The sequence below is a fragment of the Arachis hypogaea genome, chromosome 16 (genome assembly GCF_003086295.3).
Source record: "Arachis hypogaea cultivar Tifrunner chromosome 16, arahy.Tifrunner.gnm2.J5K5, whole genome shotgun sequence".
NCBI classification, from domain to species: domain Eukaryota; kingdom Viridiplantae; phylum Streptophyta; class Magnoliopsida; order Fabales; family Fabaceae; genus Arachis; species Arachis hypogaea.
Window position 1 is genome coordinate 149,872,862 of NC_092051.1, and position 19,579 is coordinate 149,892,440.

General features: G+C 34.7%; 1 protein-coding gene across 1 annotated transcript; it reads right to left on the minus strand.

Moving 5' to 3' along the window:
* Positions 1-1,650: 1,650 nt before the first annotated feature.
* Positions 1,651-19,471, minus strand: LOC112697888 (LEAF RUST 10 DISEASE-RESISTANCE LOCUS RECEPTOR-LIKE PROTEIN KINASE-like 2.1). Its single transcript, XM_025751259.3, has 4 exons — positions 18,691-19,471; positions 17,859-17,891; positions 3,394-3,417; positions 1,651-3,072 (listed from the first exon to the last, which is right to left on the minus strand). The coding sequence occupies exons 1-4, from the start codon at positions 19,469-19,471 to the stop codon at positions 1,826-1,828; spliced, it is 2,085 nt and encodes a 694-aa protein (XP_025607044.2). The 3' UTR covers positions 1,651-1,825.
* Positions 19,472-19,579: the final 108 nt, after the last annotated feature.

Here is a 19,579-nt window from a genome sequence, read left to right on the forward strand (position 1 = left end):
CCAAATCCATACATTAAAACCAGAAAAAAAGATATTACAAGTTTTCTTGGATAAATTACTTATCCAACCATACATTAAAATACTCAAACTCAATTTGTTTTTTCAATTTTTTTTAGAGAAAAAACTTTAAACATCCTGACAATTATCTCAAAAGATAATGAGGTCTTTTAAAAAAAAAATTCTTTCTGGCCCTTCATCTTTATTTTTATAAGACTGATTAGCCTCTCTGTCAATATCTTTTTCTATATTAACAGAATAAACTTACATGACATGTTAACTGTTGATATATCCGTTAAGAGCCAATTAGAATTGACATATTCTTTTTTGTTAAAAATCTCATTATTTTTTGGAAATAATTGTCAAGGTTGTTTTTTTTTATTATTTTTTTAAGGTGAATTCTACTTTACCCTTTCTAAAATAAAGGATAAGTTATCCTTTATGACATATAGAGTGATTATTGATAAATTATCTTTTTATCAGAGCTCTAAAATTCACGTTATCTTCTTTTTTTTTTTTTTCAATTGCCGCTGTGTTTCTCTTAAAACTTGATAACATTGTCATTTTCATCATCCCCACCAAATACACCTCTTCTTCAATTTTAAAATCCTAATTCCTCTCAAATCCAATTACCATTTTCAATCAATTAGGTTAGAATTTAAACTTGTTCTTACGCTTTTAATCTTCAATTTCAACAAGCACATCTATCAATTTTTCAACTCTCTCCTTCTTAAGATTTTCTTCCTAAGAATTTGTTTTTACATACTTTTTGTAGGGATATCTTGGATTTCAAAAACAATTCATTGACTGGCACTTATGATGAACAAATCTTGTGCTATAGATGGTGTATTATTTTGGAAATGTCTACTCTATATATACATTTGGTTATGATGAAATATAATATGCAACATACAGCAACTTATCATTATTATTGTATTATGACATTGTTAACATTCTGAAAATGTTACTTTAATTAAATGCTGAGATGTTGTTAAATACATGTATTCTTAGCAAAGTATAGGTTGAAATTTGATTATCCAATATGAAAATGAAGGAATTTGTATGTTAATATTGGATAATTCTATATCATTAGATATAATCTCGCACTATTAAAAATACTAATAATTACTAATTAATAACTATAAATCACAAAATTTACTTATCCCTTATCACTCCTCTTAAAAAAATACCACACCTCTTTATTATACTTGTACTTTTACTTAACATAATAAGAAACTAGATCGTAAAAAAGCAAGTTGCTTTGGTCATCAACCAGAAAACTCACATAGGATTGGTTGTAATTTCCTCTCCAAAATTTGAAGAGCCAGAAAATTCATTTGAAGTAGTTACTCAAACAAATTTGCAGAGAAAGCATACATGTAGTAGAATGTTGAGTAAGTTTTAACACTTCATATTGTCAAAATAATATTACAAAATATTGCTAATAACAAAATTCTACACAATTTTTTGTAGGTAAACAAATAAACTTACATAATCAACCAAGAGAAAGAGACTTCTGATATTAGAAGTGTACATCGAATTAATTATATGTCTATATTATATTACTAATTTGACAATTAAAATATTTTACATGCTATTTTTTAATAATAATTAAAATATTTTCTAATAATAATCAGCGTGCCCACAAAGAAATGAACAAATTGTCATTCAACTTATTTTAATAAACAAAAGCGTACAACCCATACATATAAATTAAAATACAATATAGAAAAATATCACAGTTGCTATACTTATTGTCCTTTTACTTAACATAATAAGAAACAAGATCATAGAAAGCAAATTGCACTAGTCATCAACCAAAGCACTTTCACATAGGATTGGTTGTAATTTCCTCCTCAAAATCTGAACAACTAGAAGAATCATTTGAAGTAGTTACTCCTGAATTAATCTCAGAATCTTTGTGAATCATATCATTTGGATAATATGAAGGTCTCGGAGGCATTTCAATGCTTGCAACATCCCCTTCTAACATTTTCACCACTTTATTCATTGAAGGACGATCACTTGGCTTCAATTGTATACACCATAGTGCAGTTATGAACATCTTTTTTGCTAGTTTGTTCGTTTCTTCATCCATCAAAATTTCTATCTCTATCTCATCACTTTTCTTAGCCAATTGATCGTATATCCAAAATGGAAAGTAAAATTGGCTTGAATGCTCTGCGTTTGGGTTTGAATTTCTTCTTTGACTTGCCATTTCCATCAAAAGCATTCCAAAACTATAGACATCGGCCTTATAAGATAGTGCTCCAATATTTTGGTAGAATAACTCCGGGGCCATGTAACCAATGGTTCCTCTTGCTGCTGTCAAAGTTACAATACTGTTATCAAGAGGATAAAGTTTTGCAAGACCAAAGTCCGAGACCTTAGGAATGAAGTTCTCGTCTAGAAGAATGTTGTGAGGCTTGATATCAAAATGCAAAATTTGCATGTCACAACCTTCATGCAGATAAGCTATACCACGAGCCACACCAAGAGATATTTCAAAAAGTTCCTGGTAAGTCAATGATACACTATCCACTTTGGAGAAAATAAACTTATCTAGAGAACCATTGGGCATAAATTCGTATACAAGAGCACGTTTTGAACCCTCAACACAAAATCCAATCAACCTTACTACATTGGCATGATGTATTCTACCAATTGTAGCAACTTCACTGATGAATTCTTGACCATTAGCCTTAGCTTTACCCAACATTTTTATGGCTACAAAAGGTCCACTTCGTAGCTTTCCCTTGTACACGGAACCGAATCCTCCTTCTCCCAACTTTTCTTTAAAATCTCTTGTCATTTTCTTTATCTCTTTATATGAATACCTTATTGGAATGAAATTGCTCCCTTGCAAAAATTCCTCAATGTTTTCATAAATTGATGCATGTTTTCTTTGGCATGTGTAGATCAGCATTACAAAAAAAAGTATGAGACTCAATATGTATTTGACGACCATGTATGGCACCATAAACCATCCCGTGAATACTCCTACATCAATTATAGGTAATACATCCTCTTTAGAGAAAGAATCGCCACCATCTTTTCCTACTACTTTCCGAAGTCCTGTGTAAATATCAAAGTATCAAACAATTCAAATATATTTGTTGCTAACGAACACATAAAAGTTGAACATGATGTTCAAAGAATGTAATTTGATTTTCGTTACGGTAAAATAATTTTACATGAATAATTAATTGACATAAGAACAACCATCAATTTAACTCTTGAAAAAAATTAGAAGAATGGCAAATTAATTATTCTTTAAAAGATATTTTATGTTTTGTGGTACCCTAATAATATATTCTTAGTCACGTTAAGAGTTAGGACTCAATATGGAAATCACACCGTGCAACAGAAAATATTTGCTGAGAAATGAGAATCTACCTTCCAAAATTCCATACGCGGAATCTGTAGAGAAGCATTTGTGAAAAATTAGAAACATGGCAATGACAATAAACTAGTATTAATCGATGCACAATTGACAATAGTAATGTTCTATTTTCTAAAAATAATTGGATCATTTATTTTTTAGATTCATTTAAAAATTAATGTATCTGGATAATTTTTATGTTTAAATGCATTAATTTTTTATAAATTTTAAAATAAAAAAACACTTATTTTTAAAATAAATAAAACAACAGTTAAGCGGTATTTTATTATTTTGTATTGTTTTATGTCTGAGTAATATTTTAAACCAGTTCTTAAAAAATTTTAGTTCGACAATTTAATTCTCAATAAATTTTAATCACTAAATAAGTTTTTAATTTTTTATTTTATTAGATAGATCAGCTTTTGTGTCAAATTTTGATAAAAAATTAAACAAATCAGTTTATAATATTATTTAACTTATTAAATTTTTAAAATTCTTATATTAGACTTTATATATAGACGAACAATCTTATGTAAGGATTGATTTGGCTAACAAAATAAAAATTTAGAAATTGATTTAGCAATTAAAATTTGTTGCAGAATTTTTTAGTAGAAAATTTTTATGGATCGATTTAGGGTATTACTGTTTTATGTTTAAGGTATTGCTTAGTTGTTAATACCTAAGCTATTGTCTTAAATAACTTTGATGATAGTGGTGGAATTTAAGAGATGCTGAGAAAGTTGTAGTGGCAATCAAGGTGTTAATAGTGGTGTTGGTTATGTTGTGGTGTTGGGTGACAGTGGTGGTGATTATGGTAGTTTGAAAGATAGGATAATAGAGATAAAAGGAAAGGGGGTAAAATTGGTGGTAGTTTGAGAGTGGAGACGGCAGTGATGGCTGCACTATTATTAAAGGAGATGAGAGGATGAAAGAAGAAAGTAGCTGGCATTTAAATACTGTGTTTTGTCTCTAGAAAAAATGACATCTTCTTGGCACAAGAACTGATTTGTCCTAATGTCCAACTATGTAAATTAATATTTTATGTCCTTATTTTTATTCTCTATCTATATTTTTTTAATAAAATATTTTGATTAGACACTAATTTAACCGATAAAATTAAACTTTGAAGATTTCTTTTGTATTTTAATGTAATAATAATTGATTCAACTAACATAATAATAATAATAATAATAATAATATATGTGATCGCTAGGAAAAAATAAAATAAGTGCAATGGTATAAGATAAAAAATAGAAAAGAAAATACAATTAGAAAGAATGAGATAAACAATATTCCTTGAACTAAATTATATTTATACATAGTTCCAGACATAAATTTGATCCATAAAAAATTCTCATGTCGCACACTAAATTAATTCGTCTTAATAACTAAGAATAAATGACTATTTGTACCCATAAGAGATGAAAACGCTGACATTTGTATCCATAATAGCCTGAAACTAAAGTTATACCCACGATAGATGTCTTTCGTGTGACAAAAGTGCTCTGATTTGGATATGAGCTTGGTTCGTGGGAATCCGATCCTACGTGGCACTCCCTCCCTTATCTCCAACCCCTCTCTCTCTTACTCACACACACTCTCTCTCTCTCTCTCTCTCCAAATCTCACTCTGACCCCTCCTTCCTTAATACTCGCTCCCTCACCATCCACTCCGCCCTTCACGCCAACAAAGCCATCCTCTTCTCCCTGCCCACCACCTTTGACCCCATCAAGGACACCCTCCTCACTCTCATGCTTTTCAACCACTCTTCCTTCATCCTCACCTTCTCCACCTCTCCTTCCTCTTCCACACTCCAAATTCGGGATGATACTTCTCAACCATCTCTTCATACCGGTCAACCAAGCCAGCCCAATAACCGTGCAGGTAGTAAGAATTCTCAAGAAAAACAACATCATCATCGTCCCCCTCGTCTTCATCTATCTCTTTTCCAGACTCATTCTCCTCTTCATCAATTATGAAAAAAAATTCAAACTTTGAAAAAAATCAGGCACTCCACAAATCAGTAACACAAAAAATCAAAGTGAAGGAAAAAAGGAACCGCGAATGAGGAACGCAGATATGAACGTGTTGATAATATTTATTTCTCAAATAAACGTTCTAATTTTTAACAGCATCTCTCTCTTTCTCTGAATACAATTATTCAATTAAGCTAAGCAAATGAAGCACCCATCTTTGTACAAAAGAGAGAGAGAGAACAAAAACAACATAGAGACAGAAGACATGTCTGCTTTTGATACCTACAGCGTCGACTCCGATCACCACCAAAACCACGCCGACGAAGACAACTTCTCCGGATACGGCGGCTACTCCAATTTCTCCGGCGGCAATGTCTCCGTCGTTGACCACACTTCTCCGTCTGCTTCACCAGACATCTTCAGGTTCAGCGATCTGGATCCAAGCTACTCCCAGTCTCCCTTCGAACTGGTGCATGTAGCAGAAAATGGTAACGACAACGGCTACCATGACGACAGCGTTTTTGTCTCAGACAAACCAGTGCTTCCAGCGCCTACAGAGATGGAATCAGAGGAATGTTACGCCCTTCGTGAGTGGTGCCAGTGAGAAGTGAGAAATGATAAAAAATTTTGTAAATTTGGAAGATTAAAAAAACCTTAATAAGGATGGGGTTGTTGATGTTGACGATGAGAGGAGAAAGAGGCTGTTGAGGAAGAGGCAGAAACGTCGAGAAGGGAGAACGGTGGGTCGATAATGTTGATGGCTATGGTGGTAGCAAGGAATGAGAGCGGTGGTAGGGACGCAGAGTTTGGAATTGAGGAAGAGAAGATGGGGAATAAAATTATAAATTAAAATTAGATTATATTTAAAGGGTTTGGGGGTTTGGAGTGCCACGTAGGATCGGATTCCCACGAACCAAGCTCAGATTCAAGTCAGGGCACTTTTGTCACACGGAGGGCATCTATCATGGGTATAACTTTAGTTTCAGGCTATCATGAGTACAAATGTCAGCGTTTTCATCTCTCATGGGTACAAATGGTCATTTATTATAGTAACTAATTATATGCATACTGTGAGAATAAAAGAAAAGCAGAGAGAAAACAAAGAGAGACAAACAAAAAATAAAAGAGAGAAAATTCTGGATAGTTAATGAGTTTTTATAGGAAATTATTTTATAGTATGCTCTGTTGTTATTTAATATATTTATAAAAGTTAGAAAATTATATAAATGAGTGAAAACAAAATGTATTCAATTAAAATTAAAATTAAAGGAATCCACATCCATAGCAATTATTCATTTTCTTTCTTTTTTCTCTTTAATAATTATATAGCGAATGTATTATTGTGAGTAATGTTCAATTTTATATTACTTTCTATCACATAGGGTGAAGTTTTCTACAAGCAAGCATAAAAGCAGAGGGTTGTTAGACTACGTGTATACTGATATTTGGGACCCGACTAAAGTTACTTCCAAGGGTGATTCCAGGTATTTTGTTACTTTTGTTGATGATTATTCTAGGTATGTTTGGATTTATTTCCTCAAACATAAGAATGAGGTATTCGATACTTTTAAGCGGTAGAGAGCAATGGTTGAAAACCGAACAGGTAGGAAGTTGAAAAGTCTATAATCTGATAATGGCACAGAGTATATGGATAGGGATTTCAAGGAGTTCTGTGACCGAGAAGGCATTGCAAGACACTGGACAGTTAGAGAAACACCACAACAGAATGGAGTCACCGAACGACTGAATCGTACGCTACTTGAGAAGGCAAGGCGTATGCACTCTAATTCCGATTTTGGCAGAGAATGGTGGGCAGAATCGGTTGCTACAGCTTGCTACATAGTGAATCGATCCCCACATTCTTCTCTAGATGGAGACACACCTTATAAGGTATGGTCAGGAAACCATGCAGATTACGAGAAACTCAGAGTCTTTGGATGCACAACCTATTATCATGTCAAAGATAATAAGCTTGATGAACGATCTATGGTAAATTTGTCTAAAGATATGGTGCCAGATGATGGTAATGTTGGAAAAAATTTAAATACTCAAGTGGTGGAGATAGAGTCTAAATACCAACAAATAGACTCTAGCAATGTTCAGGTGGAGCATCCTAATGCTACTCGAGATGACGCAGAGGATGAACTTGATCATGAGAAAATTCAGCGAGAAAATGCACATGCATTACAACAGCAGCAGCAGGATTCTTTGGCATCTATTAGGTCAAAGAAGAACTATAAATTTATTCAGAAGTTCGGGTCAGACAAGCCTTTGAGACATTATGGGCAGGTAAACTTGGTAGATTATGCACCCTCAGTGGAGGATGATGAGCCGATCACCTTCAAACATGCTATCAAAGACAAAGATAGAGAAAGTTAGTTGATCGCTATGGAGGAAGAGATGCAATCTCTTCATAAGAACAAGACATGGGATGAGGTCCCATTGCCTGTGAAAAAGACTGCAATTTGTTGTAAGTGGGTGTATAAAGAAAAGAAGATCCTACTAAGTCAGATGGTACAAGATTCAAAACTAGGTTAGTAGCAAAGGAATTTGCACAGAAAGAAGGTGTTGATTACAATGAGATATTTTCTCTTGTGGTGAAACACACTTCCATACGGGTGCCTTTAAGTCTTGTCGTTCATGGTGATCTTGAGTTAGAACAACTAGACGTGAAGACTGCATTCTTGCACGGTGACTTAGAGGAAGAAATCTACATGTATCAACCTAAGGGTTTCAAGGTTGAGGGTAAAGAAAGTCAGGTATGTCGCTTGAGAAAATCGCTATATGGATTGAAACAATCTCCCCGGCAATGGTATAAGCGATTTGACTCCTTCATGTTAAAACAAGGTTTTTTCAGAAGTAATTATGATTGTTGTGTATATATTCGTAAGCTTCCTGAAGGTGATTATATCTATCTTCTATTGTATGTGGATGACATGCTTATTGCCTTTAAGAGTAAGGTAGAGATAGATATGTTAAAGGTTCAACTTGGTAAAGAATTTAAAACAAAAGACTTGGGTGCTGCACGAAAAATACTAGGCATGGAAATTAAAAGAGAGAGATCAAGCCAAAAATTGTTCTTGAACCAAAGAAGATACATTGAGCGCGTCATTGAAAGGTTTGAAATGAAAAATGCTAAATCGGTGGTAACGTCGTTGGCTCCACAGTTTAGGCACTCTGGTAACAATCTCCCACAACAGCAGAGGATAAGGCTTACATGGAAAATGTACCTTATGATAGTGTAGTAGGTAGCCTAATGTATGCTATGGTGTGTACACGCCCAGATATTTCATAGGCAGTCAGTATTGTTAGCAGGTTCATGGTAAACCCGAGTAAGGCATACTGGGAAGCAGTTAAGTGGATATTAAGATACTTGAAGGGTACCATTGACACAGGTTTATGCTTTAGTGGAAAATCATGTCAAATCAGCGGCTTTGTTGATTCTGATTATGCTGGTGATCTAGATAGAAGACGTTCTACAACTGGTTATGTATATAAAATACAAGGTGCTCCAATTAGTCGGCGATCGATGTTACAAGCTACAGTGACACTATCTACTACAGAGGTTGAGTACATGGCAGTAGCAGAAGGAGTGAAAGAGGTATTGTGGCTAAGAGATCTTCTAGATGATTTGGGGTTGAAGCAATATTGCGTGAATCTGAGTTGTGATAGTCAAAGTACAATTCATTTGGCTAAAAGTCAGGTTCATCATGCTCGTACCAAGCATATTGATGTAAGATATCACTTCGTGCACGATGTTATAGAGAAAGGTAACATTTCTCTTATATAAAAGTACACACAGATGAAAACCCTGCTGATATGTTGACTAAAGTAGTGTCAGGAAATAAGTTTCAACACTGTTTAGAATTGTTCAATATTGCTTCATGTTAGGCATTACATGGAGAAATAGAGGAACTACGATTGGTTTGATCCTGAACAAGGGTACGTAGGCAGTCATTGTAAAACGATGCAACCGGATATGAATATCACACTTTGATCGTACAAAATTTGAGTAAATTTCAAATTGTGAACGAGGTAGAGAATTGTGAGAATAAAAGAAAGGTAGAGAAAAAACAAAGGGAGATAGACAAAAGATCACTACAACAAATCCTTAAGATAGCGACGGTTTTTTTGCGGCGGTTTTGTAAATGTGCCGCGAATAGACGAATTGCGGCACATATAGCGGCGGTTAGAGGTGGGGCTGCAATCAGGAGGACATTTAGCGGCGGTTTTGCTAAAACCGCCGCTATATTGCTGTAAGGTTAACATTTCGCGGCGGTTTTCTTCAAACCGCCGCTATATTGCCGGTCAGGTTTGTATTTCGCAGCTTTTTTCCGAAAACCGCCGCGATATGTCCTTTTTGTTAGGCATTTTACGGCGGTTACTTTTAAACCGCCGCAAAATGCGTGTTACCACATATTGCATTGTTTTCTTTAGAAATAACCATCTGGGTATAATATAGTTAGATGAAGACTACTTTCTGAAGCTACATATGTTTAAATCATTCTTACTTAAACTCGTAACACTTTTTCTACATTCGGTTTACGATAAAAAATTCACAAGTTACTCGTAACCTTTATATGTTAACTCATGTGAACAAATTCACCACTAAGATTTTCTTGAATACGTTATTGGCATTTAAAAATTGCATTCAAGCATGGATATAAAAGTAGAAAATAAAGGAAAACTCTGATATTTATGAAGTTAAAATAAAGTTCTAGAGAGCATACATCAAAGGTACTCCTCTTTGAAGTTATGCCTTACTAAACCTAAACCAAGAATAAACATGTACAACTGTGACCCAAATCATTAAACTAAGGAAATCAGCGTAACTGTTATAATAAAAGATCAACATTTCTCTCCAACATCATATTGACCTGGCGAAAAAAACTCTGTTATGAATCTAGCGGCTTCACGTTTCAGAGGATCTGATATTTCATCTCCATACCAAGGCAATTTATTCAGATCAAAGCACCTTTTTTTAACATGTGTATCATCTTGTTTATCTTGTTGGTCTTCTAAAGTTTCATCCTCTTCATCCGGAACCTTATTCAGATCAAACTGCATGGATCTATCAACTGCGACAGAGGATACATCATCTAAAATGTCTTCTGAATCAGACTCTTCTCCGTCTAGACTGTCAGGAACTATTTCTCCGGAATATTCAGGTACGACTGAAAATACCAATATGCACATAACAGAATGAGTATATATAGAAGGAATTGAGAACTCTGGAGTTATTAAATACTGACTTAGAAAAAAACCAAACTACAAGATGCTAAGACAATTTTATTACTAAATGCAAATTTTCAACAATTACCATCACCCTTGTTAGTAGTTTGTGCAGTTTTCTTAAACATAAGCTCTGTAGCAATTGTTGTGCTTGCAGAGGATGACAACAAGTCCTCATTTTTTATCGATCCTGTTCCACCGTCATGTTATGTTCACTATTGTTTTCAAAACGTAACACTAGTGAAATTATATTATGTAATACATAGCAAGATTATAAAAAATGAAACCCTAATAACAACTGTAGAAGGAATAAAGATTTAACGTATACTAACATTTCCATACTAAAATCGATGAAAGAACCAAAAATTCGGCTTTTACTCATGAGGATTCACGATAACATAACTATTTAACTGAAAAAAAAATACACAAGTGTAAAGTAACCAAAGAAAATAACGTACAACGCTGAGTTTATTTAACTTAGTTAATAACAAAAAGATCATTTTTAAAACACATTAAAATGCTTCATACAAAGCATTATGCGACATCATCGAAATTCTTTGAGGCATTTTCTATGAGGTCTTCTATATCCTCCTCCCTTGTCAACAGTAAATCTCCAATGTCACCTTCCGCTGACATGTTCAACCCTGGCTGTGGAGAAAAACCAACTTCAGCTTCTTCATTCTCTTCTCCCATATCATACAAATCCCTTGGTTTCACATGAACCACAACACTTCATTCTTTAGCTACTTCATCATCCACATAGTATACAAGCTGAGCTTCTGATGCCAATATGTACGGTTCATCTTCTTCACGATTACCAGTGTGTATTGGACGAGAGAAATTAACGCTGGTAAGCCCCAAATGGTCTTGTTTGATGCCTCTACTGGTAGTGGTATCAGCCCAAACACATTTGAACAATACCACTGTGAAGGAACAACTGTAATTCAACTCAATTATGTCTATAATTTTTCCGTAATACGGAACGCCACCAACAGCCACTCTATTATCACGCATGCTTGCGTAACTTCTCGTATTAGATGATACATATACTCCACTATTTTGTGTTTTCATCCCGTTTTCCTTTGTGACAGTTCGAAACTTGTACCCGTTAACATTATACGCCCCAAAACGTCTGGCCTGAGTCATGGGACCGCACGCAAGCAACTTCAGCTCTTTCGATTGAATAGTACTTTCCCGAAGAACCTGGAACCACATAACATTCACGCTTAATATTAAAGTCGGTTTTAAAAATGTAATAATTCCAGGCTAAAAAAACATTGGTCAGGTTGGTATTCTGTCAACCTGAGCATTGAACCACCGAGGAAATTCTGCATGGACGACACTATCAATCTTAGCTGGGGACCTTGTCTGATGACGCATGCTTCGCTTTGTATTTTCCCTAAATGTACTTTATTGTAGAGAAGAAAATTAGTCCAACTAGAAACTAGGGTAAAAGAGTTACGTTGGTGTGTTAGAAATACATGCGTATACTTACTCAAGGAACGGAACAACGGCATCGCAGTTGACTAGCACATGACGATGAGCTTGATGTTTTTCCATTGGAGTGAGTTCGAAATGCGAAACTGCCCCTAATGCCTTGCCAATAGCTGGGAAGATACTCTCATCTGAATTGTGAGGAACGTCAACAGGCTCATCGTCAACTCGCCCTGGTCGGTTAATTCTAGTCTCAATATTATCCAAATACCTAGAACAGAAAGTCAGGATTTCCTCAGATAAATAGCCTTCTGCAATTGAGCCTTCCGGTTGTGCTCTATTACGAACATATTGCTTCAGACGTCCTAAATACCTTTTATATAAATACAATAAAATACTCAGTATATACATAATTAATTGATTTGAATGTACTAAAGGGGTTTATCAGTAAGCTAACCTCTCTATTGGATACATCCACCTATAATGTACGGGTCCACCAAGAGTAACCTCATCAACGAGATGCACGGTGAGGTGAACCATGACGGTGAAGAAGGATGGAGGAAAAATCATTTCCATCTGACACAAGGTTTGCACAATATGATTCTGAAGCTCAGCAAGCTGTATAGGGTTTATGGCTTTTCCACAAAGTTCTCGAAAAAATGACGACAAATTTGCAATCACATTGGACACCGGACTTGGAAGTGAAGACTTCACCAAAATTGGGAGTAATTGTTCCATCAGAATATGACAGTCATGACTTTTCAACCCAAATAACTTGCGCTGTCGCAAATCAACACAACGGGCAACGTTGCTAGAGTAACCATCTGGAAATATCACATTCTGCAAAGTCTTCAGGAAAACATCCTTCTGTGAATTCGACATCGCAAATATTGCAGAAGGATATTTACCACCTTCCCCCGGCCATAATTCAGGCCTTATACCCATGCATTGTAAATCTCTGCGAGCTTTTAGATTATCCTTTGATTTGCTGCTATCGTTTAAGATAGTGAATACCACATTGTCACACACGTTTTTCTCTATATGCATCACATCCAGGTTATGACGCAACATCTGATCCTCCCAGTACGGGAGGTCAAAGAAAATTGCTTTTCTAAGCATCGAATTGCTTTTCATGTTTTAATTCTTCTAAACTAAGTTTTTTATATCTGAAAATTAGTAAAATTGGTTTTGTTTTTGCCATGAGTTGTTGAAATATGAGTGATTATGTTGTAGTTTGTGTAGTATGTTCTGATGGTGAGTTGGTCATGATAGGTCTTGGCATGCCTTCGCTTGCTTATCTGAAAATGCACTTACCAAAACTTTTCCTCTAACTGCACTTTGAATTCTGCATTCACGCTTCATATCTTTTTCATTGTTAGGTAACTTTCTTTTTCCTCTGCTGAATTATTTTGATTATGCTTCTCTGTCTTGACTCTTGACCTTAAAAGGTAATCAAATATCTTTTCTTTTGGTGCTGTATTTTACTTTGCTCTCTTTATAGTTAGTTAGTTAATATAATACGAGTTTTATACAAATTTTTTTTATAAATTATAATTTTTTTTGTCTCTTTATATGTTGTAGAAAAAAATTAACTTGCATATATTCCACTACTGGAGAAGGAAAAGCTCACAAAGCCATTGTTACAGCCACAAAATTATCATTTGAAAGAGGTAAGTACAATTTTTGTTCTCCTTCACTAGTTCGTATTCTTGCCTTTTTTATCATGTCTTTAATTTTTTATACTTTTCATTGTTCTGAATCCCCACCTGTCTGATTTTAGTTGCTTTTTGTTCCGTCCCTTCTGTATTTTTTTTCTTGTAATTCTGCATATGTTAATTGTGGGTTTATTTTGTTGGTTGTTGCTGCTGCTATGTTATGGCTTATGAGATAAGTACTTCTTGATATGGTTTATTAATTGTCGTTGAAGTTATGTTATCAGCTAATTAATTTGGTATGGTTGCTGCTTATACTGTGAGGAAGGTGTTATTAATGTTAGTTTCACCTTGGTTGATGGATTTTGATTATTTGTGCATTCTTGATTAAAATTCAACTAACCTTTCTATTTATTGTAATATTATACCACACCACTATTATTTGTTTATATACTGTTGGATATTGAATATCCAATTTAGTATAACCGTTGCAGTTTGTCAAGCTTGATTATTGGCCTTTGATAATAAATAATTTTACACTTATACAAGTTGTTTTACTTACCGGGTCAAGAATTTAATTGATATACACATTTTTAATTATGACACATTCAAATTTATTGAGAAACCAGTTATTAATCCTATTAAATAGTAATACTTCAACTAACATTAAAACTAGTTAATGTTTTTTATTATAAACTTATTTAATTAGACTTAGTTGATTATGATGTTAATTTATTTTAAAAAAATAAATTCTAATATTCTATCAGTCTATGATGTATCATGTAATGTGCCTTATAGTGTTCCATATAGATTTTATAATTTTTTATTCCCTATTTTTTGGGTATAATTTGTATTCTCTATTTGCTTTAAGCGTTTTTTTACGCTATGCTTGTGAGTTGTCTACTAATATTGTTTTATATACAGGTTTTTAAGGATGCCTAGGAAACCAAGGTTCAATATTATACGGGAACCCCCGAAAGATGCCGGAACTAATGACGGTACTGAGGAGACAACGGTTAGTGTTTGTGGTTAAGTTTTCTTGACGTAACCTTTAGTGAAAATTAAATATGTCCTTCAGTTGACTCATCGAACCGCATTAATTTTCCTCCCGGCAAAATTACTAGTTTAAGAAATAAAATAATTCTCAATATTAATTCGTTCTCTAACATATAATTCTAAATACTTTCACATTGCGTTAAGGTTGGGACCACGACTAGAGGAGCTCAGACATCACGGGAGGAAACACGTGATAGGGTTCCTCCGATATCATCCTCAGCTAATAGAGCTCCGGCAACTCGTATGAATGAACCGTTTCGTGCACCGCGCATCGACCATAGGAATGCACAATCGAGTACTGCTGATGACCCTCAAACTCCAACAGACAACACAGAGACTCGGCATCGCGCGGAAGTGGCTGATCATGAATTAGCGGATGAGGATTACGACCTAGAGGCGGATGAAGTTCCGTCGTTTGATGACCACATTGACGACTTGTTTGCTGCCCAAGAAGTCGAAGGTCAGCATAACAACAAGAAAGCCAAAGATACAGATTTCTGGGAAGTTACTGTTATCGGTAAACATTTTTTTCCTCTCCTTTTAGTAAACAGTGATTTGTATAGTCCTTTACTTCTATTTTTCTTTTGTGCAATGATTAGAGATTAATTTTGTTTCCAATACACTTCTTAGAAGACGGTGTTAAAAAAGTTTCTAAGCTAAGTGTGAAGGAGGCTATAGCCCTCCCTTCCAATACGAAGATAGTACTCCCATTTAACAGTCAGCTGCAACCGATTGGTCAGGCGGCAGGATTACTAAGTGGTTTCATAGGGAATTTGGGTGCGGATTATTCCCTGTTCCCCATACAATTAGAAAGTTGGAAGCTGGTGAGCAAAGCAAAGAGAGATCATGCGTACAACATGCTTAAGGTAAAACTTTAAGCTTCTACAATTTAAGCAATTTTAGTTTTCGGTTTTTTCTTTTTAGGTTGTTAGTAAAATTTTGATATTGTGTTTGTCACATCATCATTTAAGCACTTCTCATTTATACGTAATTGCGACTGCTTGTACTGGATTTGAGGGTCATACTTCAATAATTTAAATTAGCCTGTAATTGTTGTGGCATGTCTTAAATATATCAATCTTATACTTGTCTGTTGGTCCTTGTTAATGATGATGTAAATGGGTTGCCGCGGGTCTTTTACTATGAGGACGATGCTGGAGGAAAAATAAAGCGTGATATTTTGAAGAGGATAGGAAAGAACTGGAAGGATTCAAGACACCACTTGTTTCATAGGTGTTACAAACAAATAAGGACTTATGAGGAAAATCTTCGGCATCACCCGAAAGGAATAGACAAAAATGATTGGAAAAAGTTCGTTGACTATCGCCTGAATGAAGACACCCAGGTAAGCCTTGGTATATTTTAATATTTCCACATAAAAAAACATGTGTATACATAGTAATTCCCTTACATTTGATATTCATCATATCTTTCTCATTTGCATTTATTTTATTACTTGTTCATAGAAAAAGTGTAAACAGAACACTTTAAATCGGAGCAAGCAAGTTTACACACATACTGGGGGCTCCAAAACCTTGGCACGAAAAAAAGACGAAGTGGTAATAAGTCATCATTTGCATTAAGATTTCGATTAAGCTTCTTGAAAAATATTGTTGTTTACTAAATTGTGTCGATATCAATGATATAGGAGAGAGAGCAAGGGAGGCCCGTTGGTAGAGGAGAGTTGTTTATCATGACTCATAAGAAAAGAGATGGCTCGTATATCCACCCCGATGCGCGTGTTGTTAGTGTAAGTCATGTTTGAAAATTTGAAGCAATATATAGCTTACTGTATATATCATGCTACTGTTAACTTCTTCCTTTCCAATGCTGTATATTTTTAGGAAGCAATTTCAAATGTTGAGAGGCAGGATGGATCCTCTAAGCAGCTTTCACAGAATGACTCGTTAGCACAAGTTCTCGGAAAGGAGCACCCAGGACGAGTTCGTGCTCTAGGTGCTGGACCATGTCCCACCCAAATCTTTGGTAACGCTGCTGGAATACCATTGGGTTCTGCAGAGTCCAATGCAGAGGATAAGAGGACTATTGCAGAATTGACGGCTAAGCTAGAAGAAGAGCGGGCGAAGTGACAATCAATACATAAGGTCTTGGGATATGTAGTCCAACAGTTAGGAGGCAATTTGCCAGTTGAGATTGCTGAAGAGCTGGCTTTTGTGGGCGGTACACCGGACTCGTCATGCGTAGGGCCATCTTCATCTGGAAACCACGACCCGCAACAAAAACTTTGAATTTCAACTAATGGTCTTGGATACCTTTTACATTTAAGTTGGTTTAGTATGTTAGGCTTATTTTATCAAACTTGAGCATTCTTACTTTATTTTGGATGATATTATGACAATTTTGTTATATATGTTATTTTTGCATAACTTTAATTTGGTTTGTTATGTTAATTGAGCTGTTTTACTTGGTTTAAATTAGTTAAAAAATAAAAAAATTAAGGTTTAATAAACACTCTTTGTCAGTATGTGGTAAAATAATAGAAAATGTAAAATTTTAATGGAAAATTTGAGTTTGGCGTTGGTTTTGAAACCGCCGCAACACTATAATTTTTTTTTTGCAGTCCGCCATTTAGCGGCGGTTTGTAACCGCCGCAAATTGGATAATAGCAATTCCCTTCACATACTGCGGCGGTTTTTAACCGCCGCTAAACCTAAATGGCATTTTGCGGCGGTTATTCCAGCGGTTGGCTAAAACCGCCGCAATCCGTTTTGCCGCGCCCTATCTTCCGGCGTTCCCAGAAACCGCCGCGAAATGTTTTGCGGCGGTTTGAAACCGCCGCTAAACGGCTACAGGAACCGCCGCTAAATGGCGTTTTTGTTGTAGTGGATGGAAGAGAGAAAATGGTGGATAGTTAAGGAGCTTCTATAGAAAACTATTTTATAGTATGCTCTCTTGTTATTTATAGAAATTAAAAAACTATAAAAATGAGTGAAATCAAAATGTATTCAATTAAAATTAAAATTAAAGGAATTTACATTCATAGCAATTATTTATTTTCTTTCTTTTTTCTCTTTAATAATTATATAACAAGTGTATTATTATAAATAATGTTCAATTTCATATTACTTTCTATCTATTAGAAGTCAAAATTTCAAACTCAACACATACCTTCTGCGATTATTTGGAGCTTCGACACCATTCCTAAATGACAGTAGAAATAAATTAGCTCTAGAGTACTGAAGATAGCAAAAATAATACTACAAATTATTTCGTTTCAGTATTGAAGAAAAGAGTATATTTGACCTGTGTGCTTCACATGTTGATATAGTGCTTATACTGGTGTTAAAGAAAAGTATCTTACACCCATATTTTTTTTTGTATATGTATTATGTTTTGTGAAATAAAAATAAAGAAGTGATTGAGAATCACCAATTTTAGGATTCTATTAGTATAAAAAAATGGACTTATATCCCCCTATAATACAATTAAAAGAAATGTTGACTCTTAGCATGTGATAAAAATACATAATAAAAAATAATATATTTTGATAAAAATTCATACAAAATCAATATTTAAATTTTAAATTTGACAATTAATAATTTAATTAAATATATTAAATTATTTAACGATTTTTAAGTATCAATTTTAGTAAAAATAACCGTAAGTTTGTACCTAATATTTTTCGAATGGAAATAGTATATGTTTCTGTGATAGAAAAGTTTTGTATCTGTATTTCTATTTTACAATTAAAAAAAATCAATATTTTTGTGAGTAGAGTATCCAAATGCAGCCTAATCTTATAGAAAAGTATTTAAATGTATTTTAATTAAAATATTAATGTTTCAGTAATTTTGATAATTAATTTTAATTAATATATATCAGATATTTTTTATAATTAAAATCATAACATAAAATTATTTGAAACAATAATATACTAATTCTTCCAATCTGATAATCTAACTATCGAAAGCGAAGCGTTGATGGAATTATAGATTCTTACGACATTCTTTCCCAAAAAGTGGTGTGTAACAATCCTCCGAACATATGAGACTACTTTGAGCGGTTTGGTCGATTGCGCAAGAACTCCCCTTCAGTCCACACTTATATTCACAAGCACCAGGTACCCACGAAAGCTCAAATCCATAATTGAGCATCCTATGAATCTCAGCGTATGAATAGTTATGGTTGCAGCTCAATAATGATTCGTACTTTGGCCATCTCGGTGGAGCAAGAAAGGATGATGAGCAGGGAGCAACCAGCTTCACATGGCAACCATCTCTTAATTCAACCACCGTCAACCCTCCAACAACGGCATAAACATGATGGCCTTGTTGAATGCAAGAGGCAGTGTCCACATATCGTGGATCGTCCCTCACCGGATTTCTGCACTCCAAGAAAACCACGTTATAGTCTAATTCTACAGTTTCGACTTGTGTGGAGCCATTACGAAAATCAGTCTGTCGGTATTGACTGTCTTCATATGGTCTGCTTTCATCTTCATTCCTCAAATAGGATCTGGTTATGGAATAGTGAGGAAGGGTGGAGCAATCATCCTCTGAGATGCCGGGATCTACGAGTCGGATTGTGAAGTTATTGTAGTTTATTGATTCAACATGGTAGTTCTTCCCTGGGAACAAAGCTAGCACGGCGATGTTATTCTCGCAAGCCAACTCATACCTCTCATCGCCACAATTTTGTGGGTCATCCTTCAGCCGGAAAGGATGACTTATGTTGGTGACTTTGCCGCACGAAGATGGGGCACATGTTGTGTTAGCATCCATGGCGGCGGAGGCAACAGTGGTAATTAGGAGCCTGTTTTCATGGTGATTGATGATTCATGATCAAAATTGAAAATTCTTGATTATGTTATAAGCTAAACCAAAGCATCC

Bases quoted from the DNA above. Each gene is read 5' to 3' on its own strand.
- LOC112697888 (XM_025751259.3), bottom strand. From the start codon at position 19,471: ATGGATGCTAACACAACATGTGCCCCATCTTCGTGCGGCAAAGTCACC. The intron at 17,892-18,690 runs GTAAGAATCTAT...ACTGTCATTTAG, and splicing joins ACTTTTTGGGAAAGAATGTC to GAATGGTGTCGAAGCTCCAA. The intron at 3,073-3,393 runs GTAGATTCTCAT...ATATTTACACAG, and splicing joins CGCGTATGGAATTTTGGAAG to GACTTCGGAAAGTAGTAGGA.